This window comes from Berghia stephanieae, chromosome 9 (genome assembly GCF_034508935.2).
Source record: "Berghia stephanieae isolate SIO BIC M18660-M18661 chromosome 9, UCSD_Bste_1.3, whole genome shotgun sequence".
Classification (NCBI taxonomy): Eukaryota; Metazoa; Mollusca; class Gastropoda; order Nudibranchia; family Aeolidiidae; genus Berghia; species Berghia stephanieae.
Window position 1 is genome coordinate 29,576,804 of NC_088368.1, and position 22,772 is coordinate 29,599,575.

At 35.6% G+C, this 22,772-nt stretch overlaps 1 protein-coding gene across 1 annotated transcript; it reads right to left on the reverse strand.

Annotated features, from left to right (window-relative positions):
- Positions 1-4,374: 4,374 nt before the first annotated feature.
- Positions 4,375-22,437, reverse strand: LOC144979184 (uncharacterized). The gene is made up of 9 exons (XM_078925795.1): positions 20,545-22,437; positions 17,088-17,130; positions 15,260-15,346; positions 10,457-12,220; positions 8,911-9,356; positions 8,529-8,549; positions 7,979-8,027; positions 7,303-7,507; positions 4,375-6,943 (listed from the first exon to the last, which is right to left on the reverse strand). The coding sequence occupies exons 2-9, from the start codon at positions 17,109-17,111 to the stop codon at positions 6,738-6,740; spliced, it is 2,802 nt and encodes a 933-aa protein (XP_078781921.1). The 5' UTR covers positions 17,112-17,130; positions 20,545-22,437; the 3' UTR covers positions 4,375-6,737.
- Positions 22,438-22,772: the final 335 nt, after the last annotated feature.

Below are 22,772 nucleotides of genomic sequence, written 5' to 3' on the forward strand. Positions count from 1 at the left end.
ATAATTGACAAGAGTGGAAGTCGTTTCTGAAACTGTTCTGTTGTTTGTTTTACAGCAATTGCAACACGTTTAGGTCATTTCAGCGCCAGCAAAAAGAAAGAAAATGAGATAGGGAACAAATTCTGGAATTACTTACTTACTTACTTATCCGAACCAGCGACCACCTGAGCTCTAGCCCTTCGGTCTTGTGCCATGACGTAGAAGTTAGACGTCTTTTGTAGTTGTTCCAGGTGACTATAAAGTGTGTTACTGATGCTTGGATTTGGTGGGAGGAATGTGCATCTCAGATCTTCAAGAGGTTGACATTCAAGCAAGTGGTGTGTTACTGTTTCATTGGGGTGTTGACATAGGGGGCAGGAGGGGGATGTGTCTTTTGTAATTTTGCTTAAATGGTTGTTGAGCGGTATGTGTTGTGTTCTTAGTTGAAAGATGATGCTTTGCTGGTGTCTTCTGAGCTTATTTAGGCAATCAGTCTTTACAGGAGTGGTCATATGGGAAAACATACATCTACCCGTGGTGCTCATTGCCCAACTGTTCATCCATTCTTCTCTCTTATTTGTTTTGATTATTTGTTTCGCTGTGTCTAAGGATACTGGAAATGATGGTTGTAAAAGTGTTGATCCGAGTCTGGCTAGTCTGTCTGCATTGTCATTTCCTGGTATATTTGAATGTCCCGGTATCCACTGGAGAGATAAGTCTACTCTGTGTGTTGTAAGGAATTCATCTAGTTGAGATCTTAAACTATTGAACGTTGAGGAGAGTTTATCTAAATCGAGAGCTTGGAGAACCGATTTGGAGTCTGTGAAGATGACAGTGTTTTGAAGTTTTGAAGGGTTTAGCTGGAAAACAGAAGAGAGGTGTCGCAGTGAGGCTTCTATTGCAACTGCCTCTGCCTCGTAGTTTGAGCAGGAGCTTCCGCAAGAATTGTGGATTTTATCACAGGTTTTATCTGGGTATTCTACTACAAACCCATACCCAGCATTTTTAGTTCCTTTGTGGGCAGATCCATCTGTGTAAACATGTATCCAGTTGTCTGGGTATTCTTGTATTGTTTTCATTGCTAATGTTTGTATATCTGATTTGTTTTTATTTCTTGTTGTTTCTTCTATGAGGTTAGTCTTTATTTTTGGAAGTTTTAGTTCGGCGTATGGAGGTTTTTGACTGATTAAAATAGATTTTTCTCTGTTTTCTGGGAGTCTGTGTCTTTCATTCAAGTTGTTAGCAATGTGTAGCAGGGATTTTTGTTTTAATCTTGTTCTTGGTTTCCATTTCTCTGCCAGAATTCTGTTTGGATGGTTTTCCTCTTTTCGTTTGTATCTTTCAACCATTTCAAGCACTGCTGATTCTCTGCGAAGTCCAAGTGGTTCCACATTAGTATGTATTTCACATGCTGCTGTGGGTGTCGATCTCAGGGCACCGGAGATGAAGCGAAGGGCTTGGTTTTGTACTCTGTCCAAGGTTTTGTGTGTGTTTTTACTACCTACATTTTGGAGGGCTAAATTGTAGTCCATGACGGAACGCACATAGCCTAAATAGAGTTGTCGAAGCGAGTTTTTGTCTGCTCCCCAATTAGTACTGGCTAGTCGTTTTAGTAACTGGAGTCTCCTTGTGGCTTTGATTTTTACATTCTGAGTGTGTTTGTTCAGAGATAGTTGTCTGTCTTAACTGTATGCCCAAATATGTGGGGTTTTCTTCTTTCGCGAGTCGATGGCCTTGGATGGAGAGTGTTATTTCTTTCTTGGAAACAGGATGGCTCTTAGTAAATATAGAGTAGACTGTTTTATTGCAATTTACTTTTAATTTCCATTTATCACAGAAGGTGTTTAAGCTTTCTAAATCTTCATTTATTCTATTGGAGGCTATTGGTAGGTGCTTTGTAGTATACCACATAACTAAATCGTCAGCATATAGGGCCTTTTCTGTCTGTAATACTTCTGGTAGATCATTTATAAAAATAAGAAAGAGAGTACAGCTGAGGCAGGATCCTTGTGGGAGACCTTCCTCTAATACTTCTCTGTTTGACAGTCCGTTATTAATTTTTGTTTGGATTGTTCTGTTACTGAGAAATTGTTTAATCCAGAAGTAGAGATTTCCATCAATTCCGTAGTCCATCATTTTTGATAACAACCCTTTCCTCCATACTTTGTCATAGGCCTGTTGGAGATCAACAAAAACCGCGACTGTATGTTTTCCATCTTGAAAGCCATCAATTATTTTTTGACTTAATCTAAACAATTGATCTTCTGTTCTTTGCCCTATCCTAAAGCCTGCCTGATATTTATTTAGAAGGCCACATGTCTCCAGCCACCAGTATAATCGGTTATTTACCATTCTCTCCGCGATCTTTCCAACACATGAGGTGAGAGATATTGGTCGGTAACTTTTCGTTTCGTCGGGTGGTTTATCTTTCTTTAAGATTGGAATTATAATAGCATTTTTCCATCCCCTTGGTACTATTCCTGTCTCCCATGTTAGATTTATAAGTTTGAGAAGCATCTGTTTACCTCTCACGCTAAGATGCAGGAGCATTTCATTGTGTATCTTATCTGGTCCAGGGGATTCTTGAGTTTTTTCATAGCTCTGTGAAGTTCTGACATGGTAAAGCCCTCTTTGAACAGATATGAGATAGCTTTTGGGGCCTTTTCTTGATGTTTAAGGTCTTTAATCAATTTTTTGTCCTTTTCACTTCTTTTTGATGCCTTGTTTACTGAAGCAAAATGTTTGTTGAAGATCATGGCTTTTTTTTGGTCATCTACGATTGTTCCTTCTGTAGTTTTCATGGGCTTTGGGTTGGTTTTCGGGGTTTCATTGTTAAGATTATTAAGTAAGGCCCATGCTTTTTTCCCATTTTGATTGAGGTCAATATTAGCGCATGTGTCTGCCCATTTCTTTCTTTTAGCGTTGTTAATAGTTCTTTTGACAATTGCCGATGCTTTATTGTACTCAATCTTGTTTTTAATGGTTTTGTTTTCCTCTAAGTTTTTCCTTGTTTCCTTTCTTGCATTTACTGCTTTTTCAATTTCTTTGCTCCAGAAGGGTTTGTAATTCTGTCGACTACCTCTTGGAATTCCTGCTTTTGCAGCTGCAAGAATGGCTTTGGTGAGGGCTTCGTTTAAATGTTCTACACTTGATGTATCTGTAATTCTGGAATTAAAAGTAAAGCTACGCAAGAAAAAGTAGGACAAAAGACTGGTTCAACTAGGGAATAGTTGTATATTCCAAGAGCACACTATCAGTGTACTTAGTTTGAGATAAAAGTCTTCTCATCAAGACACTAGCACAAAATCCAACAGAGAGGAATACACTCAAATGTTTACAGAATAAATTCAAAACAGAAATCATAACTAATAATACATAAGAGAGAGATGATTTACAAGGGAAAAAAATCATCACCCAAAACTAATACTTAACATTTCAATTTGACTGTTTCCCTCTCAGCTAAGGACACAGGCAAGGACCAGGACAAAACCAAGTAGTCCCATTTCAAGAAAAAGACAAAAAGCAATTCAGAAAACATGGGGGGGGGGGGGGGGGGGGGGGGAAGAAGGCACGGCAAGTCACTTCCTGCCCACCTTGGGAGGTCAAAGACTCCACCCAGTTTCTGAAAATGCACAATACTTTAATTTCGTCAAAGACTCCACCCAGTTTCTGAAAATGCACAACACTTTAATTTCGTAGTTCCGATCATTTTGATTTTAAACTATACATCTTCAGACATTCAAATCAGCCTCTTGATTCTCATATAGTCATTGGAACAGAAGTACACACCCTTTGAGAGCAAATTTTATTGAATTTTAAACAGCAATTTGACTGAATTGCACAAGGTTGAGTACAGATACCCTGTATCTTTTTTTTTATTTTTTGACAATTGGAAATAAACAACAATATGCATAATTTTCAATAAGCACAAATTCATGACATTAATTTTGAAGCATATAATATACAATTTTTGGTAATACAAAAACAAGCACAGCCAACTAGTTGGGATCAAATTTCGAAGCTTTTCTTGATATATTTCATTTTATAACCACAGCCAATTTTTTGTTTGTTTGTTGCTTTAGGTCTCTTCCAACACAATTGAGGTTATATGAGAGACCGCTGAAACAAAAAAACAAGCAATCTAACAAAAATAGTACAAATGTAAATCAAAATCATAACCTAAAGATATCATAAGCTAAATTATAAATAACCAAGGACAAACAGGCAGAAGATTTACAGAAAAAAAAATATCCCCTGTCAAAAATACAATCACAAACCAAAGAAGCAGGATAGGCTAGTAAAGAGAAGAAGAAACGACATCACTATCAGATCGTACACCCATGCGAACATCATAGGTATATGATTCAAGGGTGATGCTCCTATCCAACCACCCGCAACCACAGCCAAGTACAATCAAATGTTTGAAAGACCAGTTAAGCAATACCAAATCAAGTCGAAAAAATCTTGTGTGTTCATTCATTTCCTACTTGCAACACTCTTAAAAGGTAAAAAAGTAAAAAGATAGGTGGAGAAAAAGATAACAGATAACCCAAAACACCCAATGTTCCCAACTTATATTTATATGGAATTCCCCCAACTGCCTAAACATTTTTTTAAATATAAAAAAAAATTTAAAACACTCACCCCCCCCCCCCGCCCCTCAACAAAAAAACAACTAAAAATAACAAACAAAACAGACTATCAATGACAAGGGAATATAAACTTATTTACGTTCCTCCTTATGATACTAACTTTTATTCACAACTAAATAAACACAATTTCAGTTTTCTCTTTTCATTTCTAAGTCAAAATAGACTAGAAAACACACCTTACTGTACAATTGTTCACAACAAAGAAAATTATAATCACTATTTGTCTATAATTTAAAAAAATATATTGCTATTTATCAAGATTTTGATTTTGATTTGTTGATAAATTTGATATAATTTCAAAGTCTAAAGATGACGCCGTTTCCATGGAGACAGCATCCAATGCCTTCATCTATAGTGGATAAATTAGTCTTGAATTCTTGACTCTTGGCATCTAAAATAAAAATTGCAGTTATCAACTCCGGTTTCATGAATTGCTTTAAACCTTATTGTTCCTGTGGCCCTTGATGATTTCTAACTGTTATTTAGAGAGATTTTTATTGAGCCTGGTATTTGTCGCAATTTGAGCGAAACTGACATGTTTTTGTTATTTAAAAAATCATCTCTTCACGTGTAGCGTTACATTAAAAAAGTGCGATCTCTGATGCTAATAATGATAATGATGATTACATTAAACCAACAATAATGGAGAAAGACCATGATTTTAAACAACATATAAGCCACTGATCTGTGTATAAAAAAAATTCAAAGCAAAGAAAAAGGAAAAAAAAGGAGCAAAAGAATAATGCAACAATGATAATGACAATGATGATAATAAAGATATCAATAAAAATGATTGACATATAGTTGGTGTCAAGATCACATGACCAAAACAAAGTACACTTAAAGGATATTTTATAGGACATTGAAAAATTCTAACAAGTTTTGAAATCATTACATAAAAAGTGGGTGGTTACAGACCTGCTGAATGGAAAATAAAAATTCGCAGTTTTTAGAAGATAAAAATTGTAGTCGCTATTATTAACTTAAAAAATCAACAATTTAGTCGCACAAGGAATAAATTAATAAATAAAACTTAAAAATCCTTAAAATTATGTAGTAGGGCATCGACTTTCATTTTCAATAAGTTTTAATGACTAGAGATGCTAATGAATTTCTGAAGTGGAGGCAAAGTTTCGTAATTCTACAAAATGTTTTGTAATAGTAGGCAGGTCTGTAATTATAAGTTTCAGTATTGAAATTGTATTTTAAATACTATAATATTTTCCTTGGCAAATATTTTTGCAACAAAACACAGAAAAGGCACGCTCCCAAATTTGAAGACAACAAAGTAATATTGTGACCAGAACACAAAAGTCAACATATTAATTGACAGTGTGAGTTGCTTTGTACTTCAGTATTGTTTACTCAACTATCTTAATTGGGAGATATTTTAATGACAATGATTATGCCTATGGTGATGATGATGATGCTGCTGATGATGAACATAATAATAATAATAACGATGATAACAGAAATAATAAAAATGAAAAGTGTAGTAATAATATCAAATTATGACAATGTTATTACATTGAAGTTAAAAAAAAAAAAAAAAGAAAAAAAAAAAAAAGATAAGCACCAGATACACAATTTCCATGACATCCTAAGGCTGTATTAGAAAACTCCTGATAAGTAACAAAAATGACAAGTTTTAACACATGTACACAGCAGTCATCCAACAGCACAAACAAGTTTGAGTGAATGAAAAAGCACATGACAACGATTTCGATTTCATCCGTTCTTCAGATTTGAATAACGAAAAACAATCCAACAGCTGACGGTCGAGCACCAACAGCACAGCAGAAACAGGTTGGATTAAGTGAATTCTTGCAAAAGCCATTGCTGTTAGTGTTTGGATTGCAAACATCAATTTGTGGATTATTCTTCATTACTAAACAAAAAGAAACTGATGAAAACTAAATCTTTCCATGTCTTTTTTTTTTTGGTCAAATATTACAAAAACAACTGTTTGGCACAACCACATTTATACAGGGTTCTGTGCATGTATTCTTTTTATAATAAATTATTATGAAATTTATTTAAAAGCTTTTTTTGTCATCAATGCCCATCACAGCAAGTGGGGAAATGCATATGTGAACAAGATTAAGATCAGTTGTTCCTTTTCTGTCTATATCTGTCTTCATGTCGCCGCCTCTTATGACCATTTTTATGGTGGGATACTGAGGGGCCTGAGGCATTAGTGGAGCCCGGGCCACTTGTCAATAGTGTCCCATCTTTGTTTTCATTTCCATCTCCTTTCTTCCCCTTCATTTTGTCCAGATATCTTCGCTGGTATTGAAGGATTGGGAAAAGTTCTGATGTAAAGGGGGAGGGGGAAGAGAATAAAACCAATCTTTTAGTTTGTAAAATGTAGGCAAAAAGATAAAACTAAAATTAAAAAAAAAAACAAATATTTGATGATAATTCACTAATTTTGAGTAAAATAATTAAAAAAATAAAAAGAAAGAAAAAGAGAGAGTGAGAGAGAGAGAGAGAGAGAGAGAGAGAGAGAGAGAGAGAGAGAGAGAGAGAGAGAGAGAGAGAGAGAGAGAGAGAGAGGAGAGAGAGAGAGGAGAGAGAGAGGAGAGGAGAGAGAGAGAGAGAGAGAGAGAGAGAGAGAGAGAGAGAGAGAGAGAGAGAGAGAGAGAGAGAGATTTCAAACTGGATAACTTACCAGCTCGTTTCTTAAGTGCATTTGTAGCTGCAGCCATTTGCGACTGCTGTATGGTGTGTCCAGTTCCGGTTGCTAAACGTCGTCCCCGAAAATAAACAGCCACAACATATTTACGGGAGTTTGTTGGGCCAATGGACTCAATCATTCTGGACAAAGTAAAAAAAAAAAAATGGATTATAATCATATTAAAAAAAAAAAATAAGGCATTTTAAAAATCCTTTTGATCTTTAAAAATTCTGATTTATATAAAAAATCAGGGAAATGTAAATCTTGCTGCTCGAAGCTCAAAGAAATAAGTAACAATGTTAAATTGAATGTAAGCTTCAATTTAATTACGAAAACAGATAAAATGAACGTTTTGGGTTTCCCCTTTATCAACAAAACAGGATAAATGAAACACTACAGACGAGAGTGAGAGGATGAGAGAGAGAGAGAGAGAGAGAGAGAGAGAGAGAGAGAGAGAGAGAGAGAGAGAGAGAGAGAGAAAGAGTGAGTGAGAGGATAGAGAGAGAGAGAGAGAGAGAGAGAGAGAGAGAGAGAGAGAGAGAGAGAGAGAGAGATTTCAAACTGGATAACTTACCAGCTCGTTTCTTAAGTGCATTTGTAGCTGCAGCCATTTGCGACTGCTGTATGGTGTGTCCAGTTCCGGTTGCTAAACGTCGTCCCGAAAATAAACAGCCACAACATATTTACGGGAGTTTGTTGGGCCAATGGACTCAATCATTCTGGACAAAGTAAAAAAAAAAAAAGGATTATAATCATATTAAAAAAAAAAAAATAAGGCATTTTAAAAATCCTTTTGATCTTTAAAAATTCTGATTTATATAAAAAATCAGGGAAATGTAAATCTTGCTGCTCGAAGCTCAAAGAAATAAGTAACAATGTTAAATTGAATGTAAGCTTCAATTTAATTACGAAAACAGATAAAATGAACGTTTTGGGTTTCCCCTTTATTAACAAAACAGGATAAATGAAACACTACAGACGAATGAGATAATGTGGTAGTGGCGTTGTTGAGATGAATCACCTTAATATTGTTGCAAAGATTTGTGATTGAAGGAGAGGTTTGTTTCTGTTTGAGAGTTTAACAGCACAAGCATCAGGGAGAGTTGGTTTAATTTAGTTGATAAGATTTATCCACATTAAGGAGAAACTACTTTATGAAGTGACAAAATGAGGAAAAAATTATGGCCATATACAAAGGCTGGCTGCAAAGGCAGATTTACGCCACGGCTTTATACAAGTGGCTGAAAGCACAAGTTAGACTGTATTAAGACCCTGAAACTGAGAGTTAAAGCTGTTCAACAATGGACAAGATAGGCAATGTAGAACATTTTGTGTCTTGCCGACGCTCATGAATTGTTTGTTTTTAAGGGTTTTACAGCACATGCAATGCATTAAAGTTAAAGTCATATCAGCGCCAGTAAAAGGAAGAAAATTGGATAGTAAAAAGTTCTAGAATTACAATTAAAGCACCCACGTAAAGGTAAGACAAATGGGAATTGATTCAAATATAGGAAACAGATGTAGATTCCAAGAGCACACTATCATAGTACTTAGCTTGAGATCACCTTAAAGCCTCATCTATACACAAGCATAGGTCCCCACTAAGAGAAATGAAATCGGCGACATCCACCTTCCTTCACACCCCAGTCTAAATCCAGAAGCTCCAAAACTTCAGTAAAGATATAGTCACTGAATAAATTCAGGCTGCCAACTGTGAAATTCTCAGGAGGTGATTCAGGGATAAAATGAATGGTGTATTCAATGTTAAAGCGCAAAAGCTTACAAGGTGGAATATTTTCTAAAGGAGTGTGAGTGAACAAAGAGAAACCTTCAAAGATGTACTCGTGGTTGTCGTATTCTATGAGGGTGGGGGTTTTAGTGAGAAAGTTGGTGTAGGGGGACATAGTGACACGATAGTGATGCAGACGATCAAGGTTGTTGGAGGTGGGCACACATAATGGGATTGTATCTTCCCCAGGGTATATGTCATGGCGGATCCCAGATTTGCGAGACTTTATACTGCATCGACAAAGGGGTCCATCATTTATCTGTGGGAGACAGAAAACACAAAATTTGAGGCTAGTTAGATGGTAACTGATTTACACAGTATGATTGTTTGGGCTTGATCTATCAACAAATAAGAAACAATAAATAAATAACTTGGATGAACATTTAACAGAATTGAGAACTGGATATTGGTAATCATTATCATCGCCATCAGTTCTCATTTACCCTCATGAAATAATACTGTTCTTCTAGACATCTCTGCCTTGAACCAGCCAGCCCAATTCAATCCAAGTCTTTCCATCATTCCCCACATATAATACAAAAACTATAATAAAAATTTACTTATATAGACAATTATATTCTGGATTCATTCATACAACTTTCACAGTGTATATATTGTAACAGTTTTTCTTGCAAAGAATAGGTCTAACAGGGATAAATATGATGTGGTCAATATCCGTCTCCAAATTTACTATAAACTCTGATTTACCAACAAACACTCACACACACACACACACACACACAAACAAACAAAAAGGCCAAATAATGTTGAGTAGTTTTCTAATGATTTTAAAATTGGAAGAATTTCATGTTTTAAAACCTAAAAATTGAAAAAATATTTTCCATATACTACAAATGATTCTTCTTAAAGTTAATATTAATATTCAACATGTGAAAATGCATAGCGGACAATTTTCCAAAGAGCTAAAAAACACCCAAACTCGCAATACCACAAAGACCCAAAATGTCAATATGTTTGGACTATTATAAAAATATAAAGAATGAGAGCTATACTCTCTATATGTCTATTCCTTGTTTATGTTTTAATTTGCTTTCCAAAAAAAAATTATCCTGGGACATGCCAGGGTATAAACAGTTTTTAAACATTTTTAAATCTTTTTTTCTTTTCTCTAGATTGCCAAAGCAGGACAGTTGGCCACTATGAAAAATGTCAACAAGTTCTGATGATTCAACGTTGAACTTTAGTGACTGGAGGAAGCGCTTATGTTAATAATAGCATGAACCATGCAATACTGACATGTAAAAAGTTGTTATCCTCTATTGTCTTCTGATACCTCTCAACTAATTTCATTGCATATAATCATCATCAAATTTTAAAAATAAAAACTGAATGACTTACCTGTCCTGGCTCATTGTACCATAATTCAGGGTGCAGACACAACGGATGCTTACTTCTTCGTTCCCACTCATTCATGATATGATTGGCTCCAGCTTCATCATCCTCATTGTCGTCTTCATTGTCCTCCCCCTCCTCTTCAGAAGAGGAGCTCTGAGATGATTCACAACCGGTTCTATTACAGCAGTTGTTGTGGTCAAAGGAACATTGGTGTTTATGATGACCATCAAAAACAGGGAGGTGTGGGAGAGGAGCTGGAAGGTCACTCTCTGGTATTGAAGCACGGACTTTCTCAGACTGCTTGACAATATCTTCTTCAAACCTTTTCTCCATTTCAATCATCTTCCTTGTGCCTTCCATGTTGCTATTATCTGGATTTCGAGTGAAATAGAGATCAGCAGGGCATGATCTTGTGATGTAGACAATTTTATCTTCTTCCTCTACCTCCTCATCCTCTAGTTTCAGGTCTGAATCCCATTTCTCCTCCTCCAATAAACCATCATGATTTAACCTCCCAGTCCCGTTTGGTCCAAGACTTCTCTCCAACTCAGCCCTCAGTAAATCCTGCCTATATTGACTTAAACCATTAGCAGAATCATCCACTGATCTTCTGTTACCAGAACTACTTCTAGAGGGAGGTCCCCTCTCAGAGCGCGAGTATGAAGATGGTGATGATGATGATGAGGAAGGTGACAACCCATTTTCACGTCTTCGACTTCTGGAACGGCTATCTCCCCCTCTATCAGATGCTCTTGAATCTGAATAATTTTTTATGTGACTCCGACTACTCCTGTCACTTCGAACACTCTCACTTCTTCTTTCATCTCTATGCAAAGGTCTGTCTCTATCTCTTTCCATTGTTTTCTTATCAAATCTATCTCTGTTTGATAAATCTGTGCTTTGTCTCTTATCCTTTTCACTATCCCGATTTCGATATCTTTCCACATCAGGATGTTTATCATATCTTCTTTTATCACGAGCACTCAGTCTAGATCTGTCCTCTTCTTTATTCCTATCTCTGCTCCGACTTCTGCTTCGTCGTCTGTTCCAAGAATTAGAATAGGAATCATGCTTGCTCCTTTCACGACTATTGTGAGGAGTGTTTCTTCTTTCCCCATTGCCAAGAGATGAAGCCCTATCAGCATTCTGGTCCCTTGTAGATGTTGAGTATCGTCTATCTCCTGAACTAGATGTATGACTATTGTTATTAAATACGGTAGTATGGTAATCATTACCACTAGCACCATTGCTTTGTAGCAAATCAGATGGGGGTGTAGCCAATAGTCCAGATGAGGTTGATGATTTGAAATTGGAATGATCTGTTTGAAGAGATGTTGTAGAATTAACTGGTGAACCTGACGAAATGCATGGTGACTGATTCAGAAACAAATTACTCTGGCCACGAATATTCTGATTCACTGGGGCTCGTGGATTAATGAGCCCCAAAGCAGATGAACCGGGGATGTTTATTTGCATTCGTAATTGTTGAGATGGACGTACCAGGCCAGGTAAGGGAGATGGGTTTCTGAGAGAATGTTCTGGCCTAAATACTGGCAAATGGTTTGGTGAGGGTGTAGGTGGTCGAGGAAGTCTTGTGGACGGGTGCTGGAACCGACTGGTGGTGATGGTAGGGTTAGAGTGTGGAGGCCTCAGGTGGTGTCTCTGGTTTTGTTGAGTTTTCTGTTGCAATTCTCTTATGGCCTCATTCAATGGATTATACTGATTGTGTTGCTGTTGTGGGAGATTATGTTGATTTTGCAAAACTCTCTATGAAAAAAAAAATATCAAAAGTTACAGTTGAATAAACAAATAGAAGTATACATGTCATTTAATAGAATCATCAAAGTAAAATTTATACCAGGCTTACTCAGACCTGCCAACTTGTCACATTCCAAAAAAAGGAATCAGAAAGTTAGAAAATAGGAACTTGTAATTATATTTACCACAATCACCACACCAAATTTTTCCAATGGATTTTTCCCCTAAAAATTGCCATCAAATTCGCCACACTGCTGTCAACATGTCAATGTGTGTTAGGGAATAGAATGGGGAATGGGAAAGGGGGCACAATTGATTTTCCTACATACCACCCTCCACCCACCTTTCTTATCATTGTCATTATTTTTGAGAATCTGAATTTCAGAAACAGTGGCGGAATGGCGGAAAGGAAGAGTGAAAATTTGAATGCGGAAAGGTAGCAGGTATGCTTACCATCAATCATCTATCAAATCGATATTGACTTTTAAATATTTATTCAAATCAATCTAAATTTTAACAATAATAATAAGAGACTGAATTTTTAAATAATTTCAGAGCCAGTAAAAGGAAGAAGAGAGGATAGTCAAAAAATTATAGATATACAATTGGAGAAGAAATTAGACCAAAAGAACTGCTTCAAATAGTAAACATTAAGTAGATTCCAAGAGCAATTTACCAATTTGTTTAGTTTGAGTTCACGTAAAAGTCCAATCCAAACAGAAATCCACTCAAATGCGTACAAAATATTATATTTAAAACAATTAACTAAAACTACATAGCAGAGGGATGATTTACAAGGATAAATATATTATCTCCTAAAACTAATACTATAGATTAGACTGTTTCACCCTCAGTCTTTGGGACAGGACAAAGCCAAGCAATTTCATTCCAAGACAAAGATAGAAAGCAACCTGAAGTAGGACAACAGATATAGGGGGATAGAAATCACAGCATGAGTGACCTCTCTTTCCGCCAAGGGGGTTATATATCAGTGATGATAATGGCAATTTGTCAAAAAAGAGGATAAATTATTGGCCCATCAGTTAAACTCAAACAAAATCATAACATAAAATATCATAATTTTATATATTTTATTACTACTTCTGGTGCACATCCATTCTTAATAGTAGAGATATAACGTACTATAGGGTCTTTGAAGTTTTCAATGAAGTGTCCTTTCCTTAAAACAATTTTTTTAAATATTCGTTATTTTCAAGAGATTTTAAATTAAATTTTGAAAGTATTTTGTTTTTACTTTGTTACTGTGGTTATGGATCTTACAATAAAAATAAAGTATCTTTAATAAATTAAAATAGTGAAACATTGTAAAAACAAAGGTAAAAAGAGTCAATCATAGTAAATTGATTTACTCTCCATGATTATGATCATCATCTTTTTTAGTTATGATATTGCTGCTTTAGCCTTAACAAATTTGAGAGATGAAAAAAAACAAGCTATCTAACAAAAAGTCAAATTAAATCAAATAAAACCAATAGCTTGCATAGCTAAATTGACAAAAACCAAGAACAAACTAAAGGGGCTAATTTACATGTAAAATAAAAACGTATTCCCCTGTCAAAATCAGTCCATAACCAAAAAGCATTATAGGTGAAAGAGAAGAAGAATCACTCACATCTGTCGTAAAGCCCATGGATCTAGTTATTTTAAGAGTATGTCCCTTGCAACCAACCTCAAATAAATTGTAATTATTGTGAAGACAATAAATTGAATGAAAGAAAAAATTTTTTATATATATAACACCATAGTTGCAGGTGACTTGTAAATGTGCAAAAAGGGTCTCAGTCAAAGCAACATTTATAGTGGGGCTAATTTTCATTTCAGCTGTCAATGGAATATAATCTATTTCCAATCCATGTCACTTAAGTCAGTACCATTGTATAGCATTAAAGGTATTGATAGGTGAATAAAGCCATTTTCAACTTCAATCTTTGCAGAGCAAGCACCAGGACCTTGATAGATTAAGCAGTGTTACCATTGGAGAAATAAAGCCGCAAATGAATGAAAAGCTTCAAAAAATACTTGTATAACAATTGATCCAATAAAGGTTCTCGAAAGATCCTTTAAAAGTTTCCATAATCAACGGCCATTCAACATTAGGTCAGACATTACGCCAGTAAAAGGGGATATAACAATTTCTCAGACACAATAAAGCTTCAACTAAGGCAGACAATGGCATTTTCAATACGGTGAAAGATGTGATTAAAGAGCCTTCATTTACTATGAGACTCAACTAGTGCACCAGACGCAAGGCTCCCCGAGGAACCTCTGTATCAAAGCGAGTATCATACACAAAACAATAAACGCACAAGGTGATTGAAAACAAACTTACTAACAACAAATAACAGGTACCCAACCAGGACCATATTGCATTCCGACAGCATTTAAACAGACATGGATGAACAGATTCCATTTCAAATCAGTTTCAATCATTAAATCAAATAAATTATGTCATTGAAGGCACAGAAAAGGGCCCGCATAGAAAGAAAAGTAGAGAAATCCAGTGAATCCTTGAAGATAATGTTGAAAATGTTGTGTCAAAAAGACGATTGAATAATTATATAAATGTGAGGCTGGCAGAGAAAACCCGGGATGATGAGGCAAGCTTCGATTCAAGATATGGGCCAAAAATCGAGGATAAAGTGTTTCCCATAGAAAATAAAAATCATAACTTGGGTTCTAATAGACATAGAAAGAAAATTTAAATTGGTAAAAATGATCAGAAAGATGTGGTCTACACCACTGCATACAGAACTCAATTTATGAAATTTGTGCATCTTTCCTGGTTTTCTCAGCCAGCCACACAAATACTGGAACGGTATTTTTGGGTAAATTTTGATACTTCCTTTATAAAAAGATGAAGGTATCAAATTGTTTACAGTTTTATCACTTGTTAAGATATCTTAATGCAAGTTAAAAGAGAAATTAGTTCATTTAAAGATCTGTTTATTATCATTATTTAAAGACTGTATTAGTTTTATACCTTGCTTTTTATATTCAATGACTTTTTTTAAAAATTGACATTGTTACCTGCTGATGTATCGCATTCTGTTGTTGCAATAGGAATTGCTGTTGTAATAGCATTTGGGGGGCTTGAGGTGGTCTTCCAGGTGGCCCCTAGAGATAATATGAATGATATTAACAACAATAACAACAATACTAACAATTATGATAAAAATAATAATAATTAAAAAAATATAATAATAATAATAATAATAATAATAATAATAATAATAATAATAAAATAATAATAATAATAATAATAATAATAATAATAATAATAATAATATAATAATAATAATAATAATAATAATAATCATAATAATAATATAATAATAATAATAATAATAATAATAATAATAATAATAATAAATAATAATATAATAATAATAATAATAATAATAATAATAATAATATAATAATAATAATATAATAATAATAATAATAATAATAATAATAATAATAATAATAATAATAATAATAATAATAAAAATAATAAAATATTAATAATAATAACAACAACAAAGATTTTTTAATTACAAACAAGGCAGCAATTATTTGATCAATGTGACCCGAATAGCCAGAGAAGTATTTGGCAATATAAAGATAGACATTGGAGAGAAAAAAAATAAAATAAAAAATAAAAAACAAACACATGACATATAAACACTGATAATAAACATAAAAGGTCAATGCATTCACTGAAAAAAAATTATGAATTGACATGAAATTTGATCTCAGATCATCTTAGTTACTTGCTTATATGACAATGTTTAACAATACCTTAAGTTTTTAAAACTGTCCGACATTTCTTTTTCATTTCATGGTTCTGACTGTTAACATCGGTACTTTAAATTAGTATTTTATTATCATTGCCATTATAAATAGGCGTTGCTCTGTGGTTTTAACTTGTGCGACAGTATTTTGCAAGTCTCAGTGATGATTAGATTGATTAAATGAACTGAAAAAAGCATCTTTCCCATCGGTTGAAATTTTCACATTGCCCAAATAATCACTTCAAAACAATAAACCCATAAAACAAATGCTACAGCATGAATCAAATGTAAAATAAAAAGTAATCACTTAACCATGACAAATCAATTACACTTGAAATAGCCATTTGTTTTTGTTTGTTTTTAAGGGTTTTACGGCGCTTGCAACACATTTAGGTTATATCAGCGCCAGTAAAAAGGAAGAAAATGCGATAGTAAAAAGTTCTAGAATTACAATTAAAGCATCCAAGAAAAAGTAAGACAAAGGAGAATTGAGAACAAATAGGGCTCAGATGTAGATTCCAAGAGCATACCACCAATGTACTTAGTTTGAAATCACCTACAAGTCTCATCCAGACACAAGCACAAAATCCAACAAAGAGGAACACACTCAAATGCTTACATTATACATTCAAAATAAAAATAATAATACATAACAGAGAGATGATTTACAAGGAAAAAAATATCATCTCCCAAAACAATAACTATGCATTTGACTGTTTCCCTCCCAGCTAGGATTCCGGCCAGTGCCAGGACAAAACCAAGTAATCTCATTCCGAGACAAAGACAGAAAGCATGTTGGATAACAGATAAAGGGGGATAGAAGACACAGTTTGTACCTCCCTGCCCGCTATGGGAGGTCAGGATCCCAACCCAGAAATAGCCATTTATGCTGCATAACCTTTACATTCATGGTAATAAAATCACATTTGAGCCATTCCCAACAAAATTTAGGAATTTACAAAGTTTAACTAACTAAGCAATAGAAATAGCCAATGTGTTTGAATTTATGTTTGGAAAAGATTGCTTATAAAATTAAGTTGTGACAAAAGAGGTTAAAGACTCTTGCAAGTTTGATACATTACCTGATGTGGTTGGAATGGTCTCATTTTAACACACTGATTTAACCTGTGGAATGTCAATAAAATATCAAATTGTGGCGTGAGAAGACATTAAATACAAAAATCATGCTACAATAGAAGTAGGTCAGAGGATTGATGGAGAGAAAGAGAAGGGAGGGGAAGAGGCTCGTGTTCTGTAAAATTTAAAGGTCTGAAAATAAGTTTCAGGATCTTATTAAACAAGTTGAGTCCTTGTCTTTGCAGGGTGTCCAGGGAAATTCAGTCTTAAAATTTCCTACCAAGAAGTGAAATTTCTTACCAGGCATTTTATCTATTCTTGCCATCCCCACAGTGTTCCATACGCTTAAAATAGGTCTAATCTAAAGACAAAGTAAGAGCAGAGGTGAAAAATGACTGGTCAAAAAAAAGGAGGAAATTTCTCATACTCAGAGCATAGATCATGACCCATCCATGTGACTATAATCTATAAATTTGAATTTCATTCAAATTTACTGAGATGCAACCCAAAATGTGTCTCACAGACTCACAGGAATTTTTGAGATCACTCAGAAAAATTTCAAAAGTTTAAAGACTACGAACAACATATAAAATCTTATCTACTTAGAGAATATTATCCTGTGATCAATGTCAAAAGCCACCACCCATCACCATCCCCAAAAGTGATGGTTGTGGTGATGGTATGGATGATGATGATGTGAATGATGAGGTGGTTGTAGTAACTGTGGTGGTTGTAAAAATAATGGAGGTGATAGTAGTGGTGGTGGTGATTGTAGTAGTGGTTACAGTGGTTGTAGAAATGGTGATGTGGTGGTGGTTGTAGTAGTGGTGGTGATAGGGATGATGATGTGGTGGTGGTGGTGATATGGATGATGATGTAGGAGTTAATGTAGCAACGGTGGTGGTAGATATGATGATGTGGTGGTGGTTCTAGTAGTTGTGATGGTAGGGATGTGGTTGTGGTAGGAGTTGTAGTAGTGGTGATGGGGATGATGATGTGGTGGTGGTTGTAGTAGTGGTGTTAGTGATAGGGATAATGATGTGGTTGTGTTTGTAGCAGTAGTGATGGTAAGGATGATGATGCGGTGGTGGCTGCAGTAATGGTGGTGATAGGTATGACGATGAGGTGAAGGTTGTAGAAGTTATAAAATAATAATCACTTTGAACACAGCAGTTGTCCTACGTGCATTTGTATTGTCATATTTTAAGCAAGAAATTCCTAATTTTTCTCATTTTAAAGGAAATTTCACCCTCAATCTCATTATTTCCAACATTTCCGACCAAGTATAAAATTTCCTACCAATTTCCGACTTTCAGAATTCCCTGGACACCTTGCTTTGAAACGAATCTTTATCTCAACCCTTGTGGTTGAGAAAATGAAATGCTACAAATTTGTAGAGAATCATTCCATCACAACCTGAGATTATCAAATCAATCAATATTCAAAACTTATTTCAAAATTATAACTTAATGTAAAATATACCAAATGACCAATTCACTTCTCTCAATCATAAATCGAAGTGATTATATCTCCAAATGCTCAGGAAAAAAACTTGACCTCTATTTCTCTGAATGGTTTCTGTTCTCGAGATTTTTTTGTTATTAGAAGAGAGTGTGTATGATGAATGTGTGTGTGTTTTTGGGGTTTTCTTTTGCCTATATTCCTAATTTCTCTCCTGCATTTGTACTGTCCTGTCCTGCACTGACTTCACTGTTTGTACACATGAGTTTATGTGTGTGTGTGTGTGTGTGTGTGTGTGTGTGTGTGTATGTGTGTGTGAGTGCATTTTTTGGGAGGTTTTCTTTTGCCGATTGGGAAACCACAGATGTATTAAGTATTTGAAAGCAGCAATAAGTCATACAGTGCTGTGAGAGGTGAAAGGATCAGGATCAATTGCTATCCACAGTACTAAGTACTAGTGAGGATGGTTGGGCATGGACTAGCTCAAGGGGTGTTTCTTTACTTCCTTTGCTTTCTGTTCCAACCGCTCTGTTACACTTCTGAGTTTGTGCTATCCTTTCTTTCAACCTCTGTTCCTATGTTGGGACTTTGGTTTTGTTATTAAGGTCGACTTCTATTATTCTCTCTTCTGTAGTGCAGAGTGAAGAGCACAGCCCTGGAGCAAAGTCGACGCTCCATTTTAATGGAGTATTCATGATAGCGAGACGATTCCATCCCCCCCCCCCCCCCCCCAACCCCCTCACCAACTCAAGCATAATTCTTAGACAAATTATGTCGTAAACAATAAATGCCTAATGCTTGCTTGACGATTCAGTGAGAATTCACTGTCCCATCTATTTAAGTATTCACTTTTGCAATGACGTGTCCATAACCCATAAAAAGCACTGCGAGAGCAGAGTAATAAAATAGCCAGCACACCAATCCAACTAGCCACTTTAAATAAGAATAACCAAAGGAGGCTACTCCAAGCATTCAGAGAAATAGAGTTCAGTTTATTTTCCCGAGCATTATGAGAAATAGAGCGGCGATTACAAATGGTATTATATGCAATGAATGATAATAATATTAATATTAATGCATTTATCACAACACACAGCCATCTTTTTTTTTTTTTTCAACCATAGATCAAGCAATAAATGGTAGTGAATATGAATGACAACAAAATAATAATCAACTACCTAGTTAGTGGTTGGTATCATCAACATTTTAAATGAGACGAGTAGGCTTATGATGAAAGAGTTCGGTAAATCTTGATCTTGAATAAATATCTAACGAGGATTAGCTTGATAACAGAATAAATATTATAATGAAAGTATCGCTAGATTCCAAGTTGTAGTTGAATGTGTGAATCCTAAAATAAGACCAAAAATTAAAATGGCCAATGACAATGGGGGAGGGGGTGTGGGGGTCGGTACCCCCAAACTTTATATTTAAGGATGTGATGATTTGCCTTAATTTCAAGCATCCTATGCTCGACACCCAGAAGAAAACAAAGAATGTTAGAAAAACACTGTTTTAGTTTATTAACGCTAAATGAGAATGTATGTGTTGCTGTTGTTGTGCTATAGTATAAATTTTCACATGACTGTTGGCCATGCAGACCTGAACGTGAGCAGAGAAAATTGTTTCTTTAGTTTTTCACTCATAGACGGTCGGTGAAGACATTGATCATGCTGGTGTTAGATAAGTAAAATATTTCAAATAACAACATAGTAATAGTAGACTCGTCGAATCAGTTTAACCCAGCGCCTTCTTAGCCTTGGCCTTAGTCTGAGCCTGAGCCTGATGAATAAACTCACCTGAGATGAAAAACAAAATGGCAAGCACGCCCACGCCCACTTCTTGATTTTAGAAGGATAAAGATAAATTGGTTTTTATACTTAACCGTTAACCTGTTATTGAATTGAATGAATACACCACCGCACTGTGCCGTTGTCTGTGCTTCACCAATTACTATTACAATTGTAAAAATTGCCAGCACAAGTTCAAGTTGTGACTCACCTTTGACTCTCATAACGTAAATAAACTCTCGAGTCTTGAGTGATTTGTGAATCTAAATACAACCGTTTGATGGAGATTCGATTGATTCGTCACGTAACATTATATAACCATCAGATCACACCGTCAGTATGTTAAGGAGCAACAATTGTGTGCACCATCACGATCAATAGGTAATTATAGGCAATCAAATCACCGAGACCCCTCCATCTCTTCTTGGAGTTAGGAATGAAGTTGTAGTGTTGGGTTAATCGATTGTTTTATTCGATTGACGCTCGAGCGCCAAGCGATTCATAAGTCTTCGAGCAACATGCTCGAGCAGCGAGCGATAAAACGGGTCTTTGGAATAATTTCAGACAATATCAATGCAGATTGTTTGTTCTTTTTTTTCTTTTTTTTTATCTTTAAAACCCAATTCAGTTTGTTCGATACCGAGCACCGTTGTTTGTATACTGATTCGAGCGAGAACAATAGGACCTATTCGATCGAGATGTTTTTCTTCTCACTCACTTCAAGATATTAGTGATGGCGTCTGGGTGGCAGTAGAGAATGGGGACATGTTTTATTTATTGTTGGCGTACAACTGTGTCTCGCGTGTATGAAAAGACTTCATGGCGATGTATACTAAACCTCGACTATCACACTCTAACACACACACACACTCACAAACACACACACACACACACACACACACACACACACCTGGGCTATCTAAGACACACATGTCTATCAAACAACACTCATTACAGTAGTAAAACGATACTTTGAATAATATAATGGAATGTTTCGATGTTAGATCCCTGTGCATCTTTTGTTAGTCCATATCATCATCACCACCACCACAACCACCACCTTCACTATCATCTCCATCATAATAAATAAGATAAAATAAATATGAACAAATTTTAATGAAGTGTAGTGCAATGATTAATTTACAAAGCTCACAGAATTCACAAAATGCTTTAAGGCGTTACACATACAACGAAACATATAAATACTATTGTTGTTTTAAAGCTTGCCTGAAAAGCGGCAGTGTGGCTCAGCGGTATGGTCTTTGCTTCGTACCCGAAAGGTACCGAGTTCGATCACCCGCCGCTGCGCTGTGTGGCATTGAGCAAGTCACCTCGCCCTAGCTCAATTTGCGGCGCTGTACTGCAGCTGACGCCTAGGTTATTTCAATCTTCCCTTGGAATAGACCCTAAAGAAAAATTTCCCCATGGGTATGAATAAAGGGAATTTAATTTGTTGTTTTTTTTTCAAGTTTCCTAAAATTACTAAGCTCGGGGGCGTCTTTCATTTCTTTACATCTAGCTTTCTATTTTCATACCTTTTGGGGCCCCGACAAAGAAAGATTTTTCAGTTCACGATAGTTTTCATTTGGGAACATTAATCAGTTGGGGTAAGAATAATTTAGCATCTGTATAAATTAAAAGCGCATTTCTACGAATTTACCATGCCCAAAGCGCTTCACAATATTTCATTTATTCCTGCAGCAGGCCATATAACCATCTTCCCATCTCGTACAGTTCTGGTTGCCTGTTATGGGTCTGTTTTGCACTGATATTTTACAATACTCATCACTGCCCTAAAGTCCGGTATTAATTCACAACCGGGTTGAGTGAGGTAATGTGTGATGTAATGTGCCTTACACAAGAATATAATGTCGGGATCAGAATTTTTCACGTCAATTGGCTTTTGTGATGAGAAGAGTCACCGAAATGCTGAGTCACCAAAAGCAAATAATCATCATCATCATCACTGCCATGACAGACAAAACAATAATACCACAATCATCACCGCCATTATCATTGTCGTGGCATCGTTATCATGACTTAACAACTAACGACCGCCATGTGCAATTTACAATCACAACAACTACCATTATCATCCACCATCAACATTATCGTGAGCAATGGAAATTCGAATCGGGTCCGGCCATCTGTATGAGAGGGGGGGGGGGGGATTGAACCTGGTAAAGTATTATTTTACTTAATAAAATATATGACAATCTTGTTTAATTTTTTATTCAAATGAAAGGCACGAGCTTTGCGCGCGCACACAACCTCATTAGAGAGACACATTTGAGTCAACATAACCGAAATGGGAGGTGGGGTGGTTGTCAGGTAGCATCGACAATATTTGGTGCGACAATAAATATAAAATCTGAAGGTTAATATGGACACCACTTGCTGCATGTCCCACAAACCAAATAGAGGGTAGGGGAGGAGGGA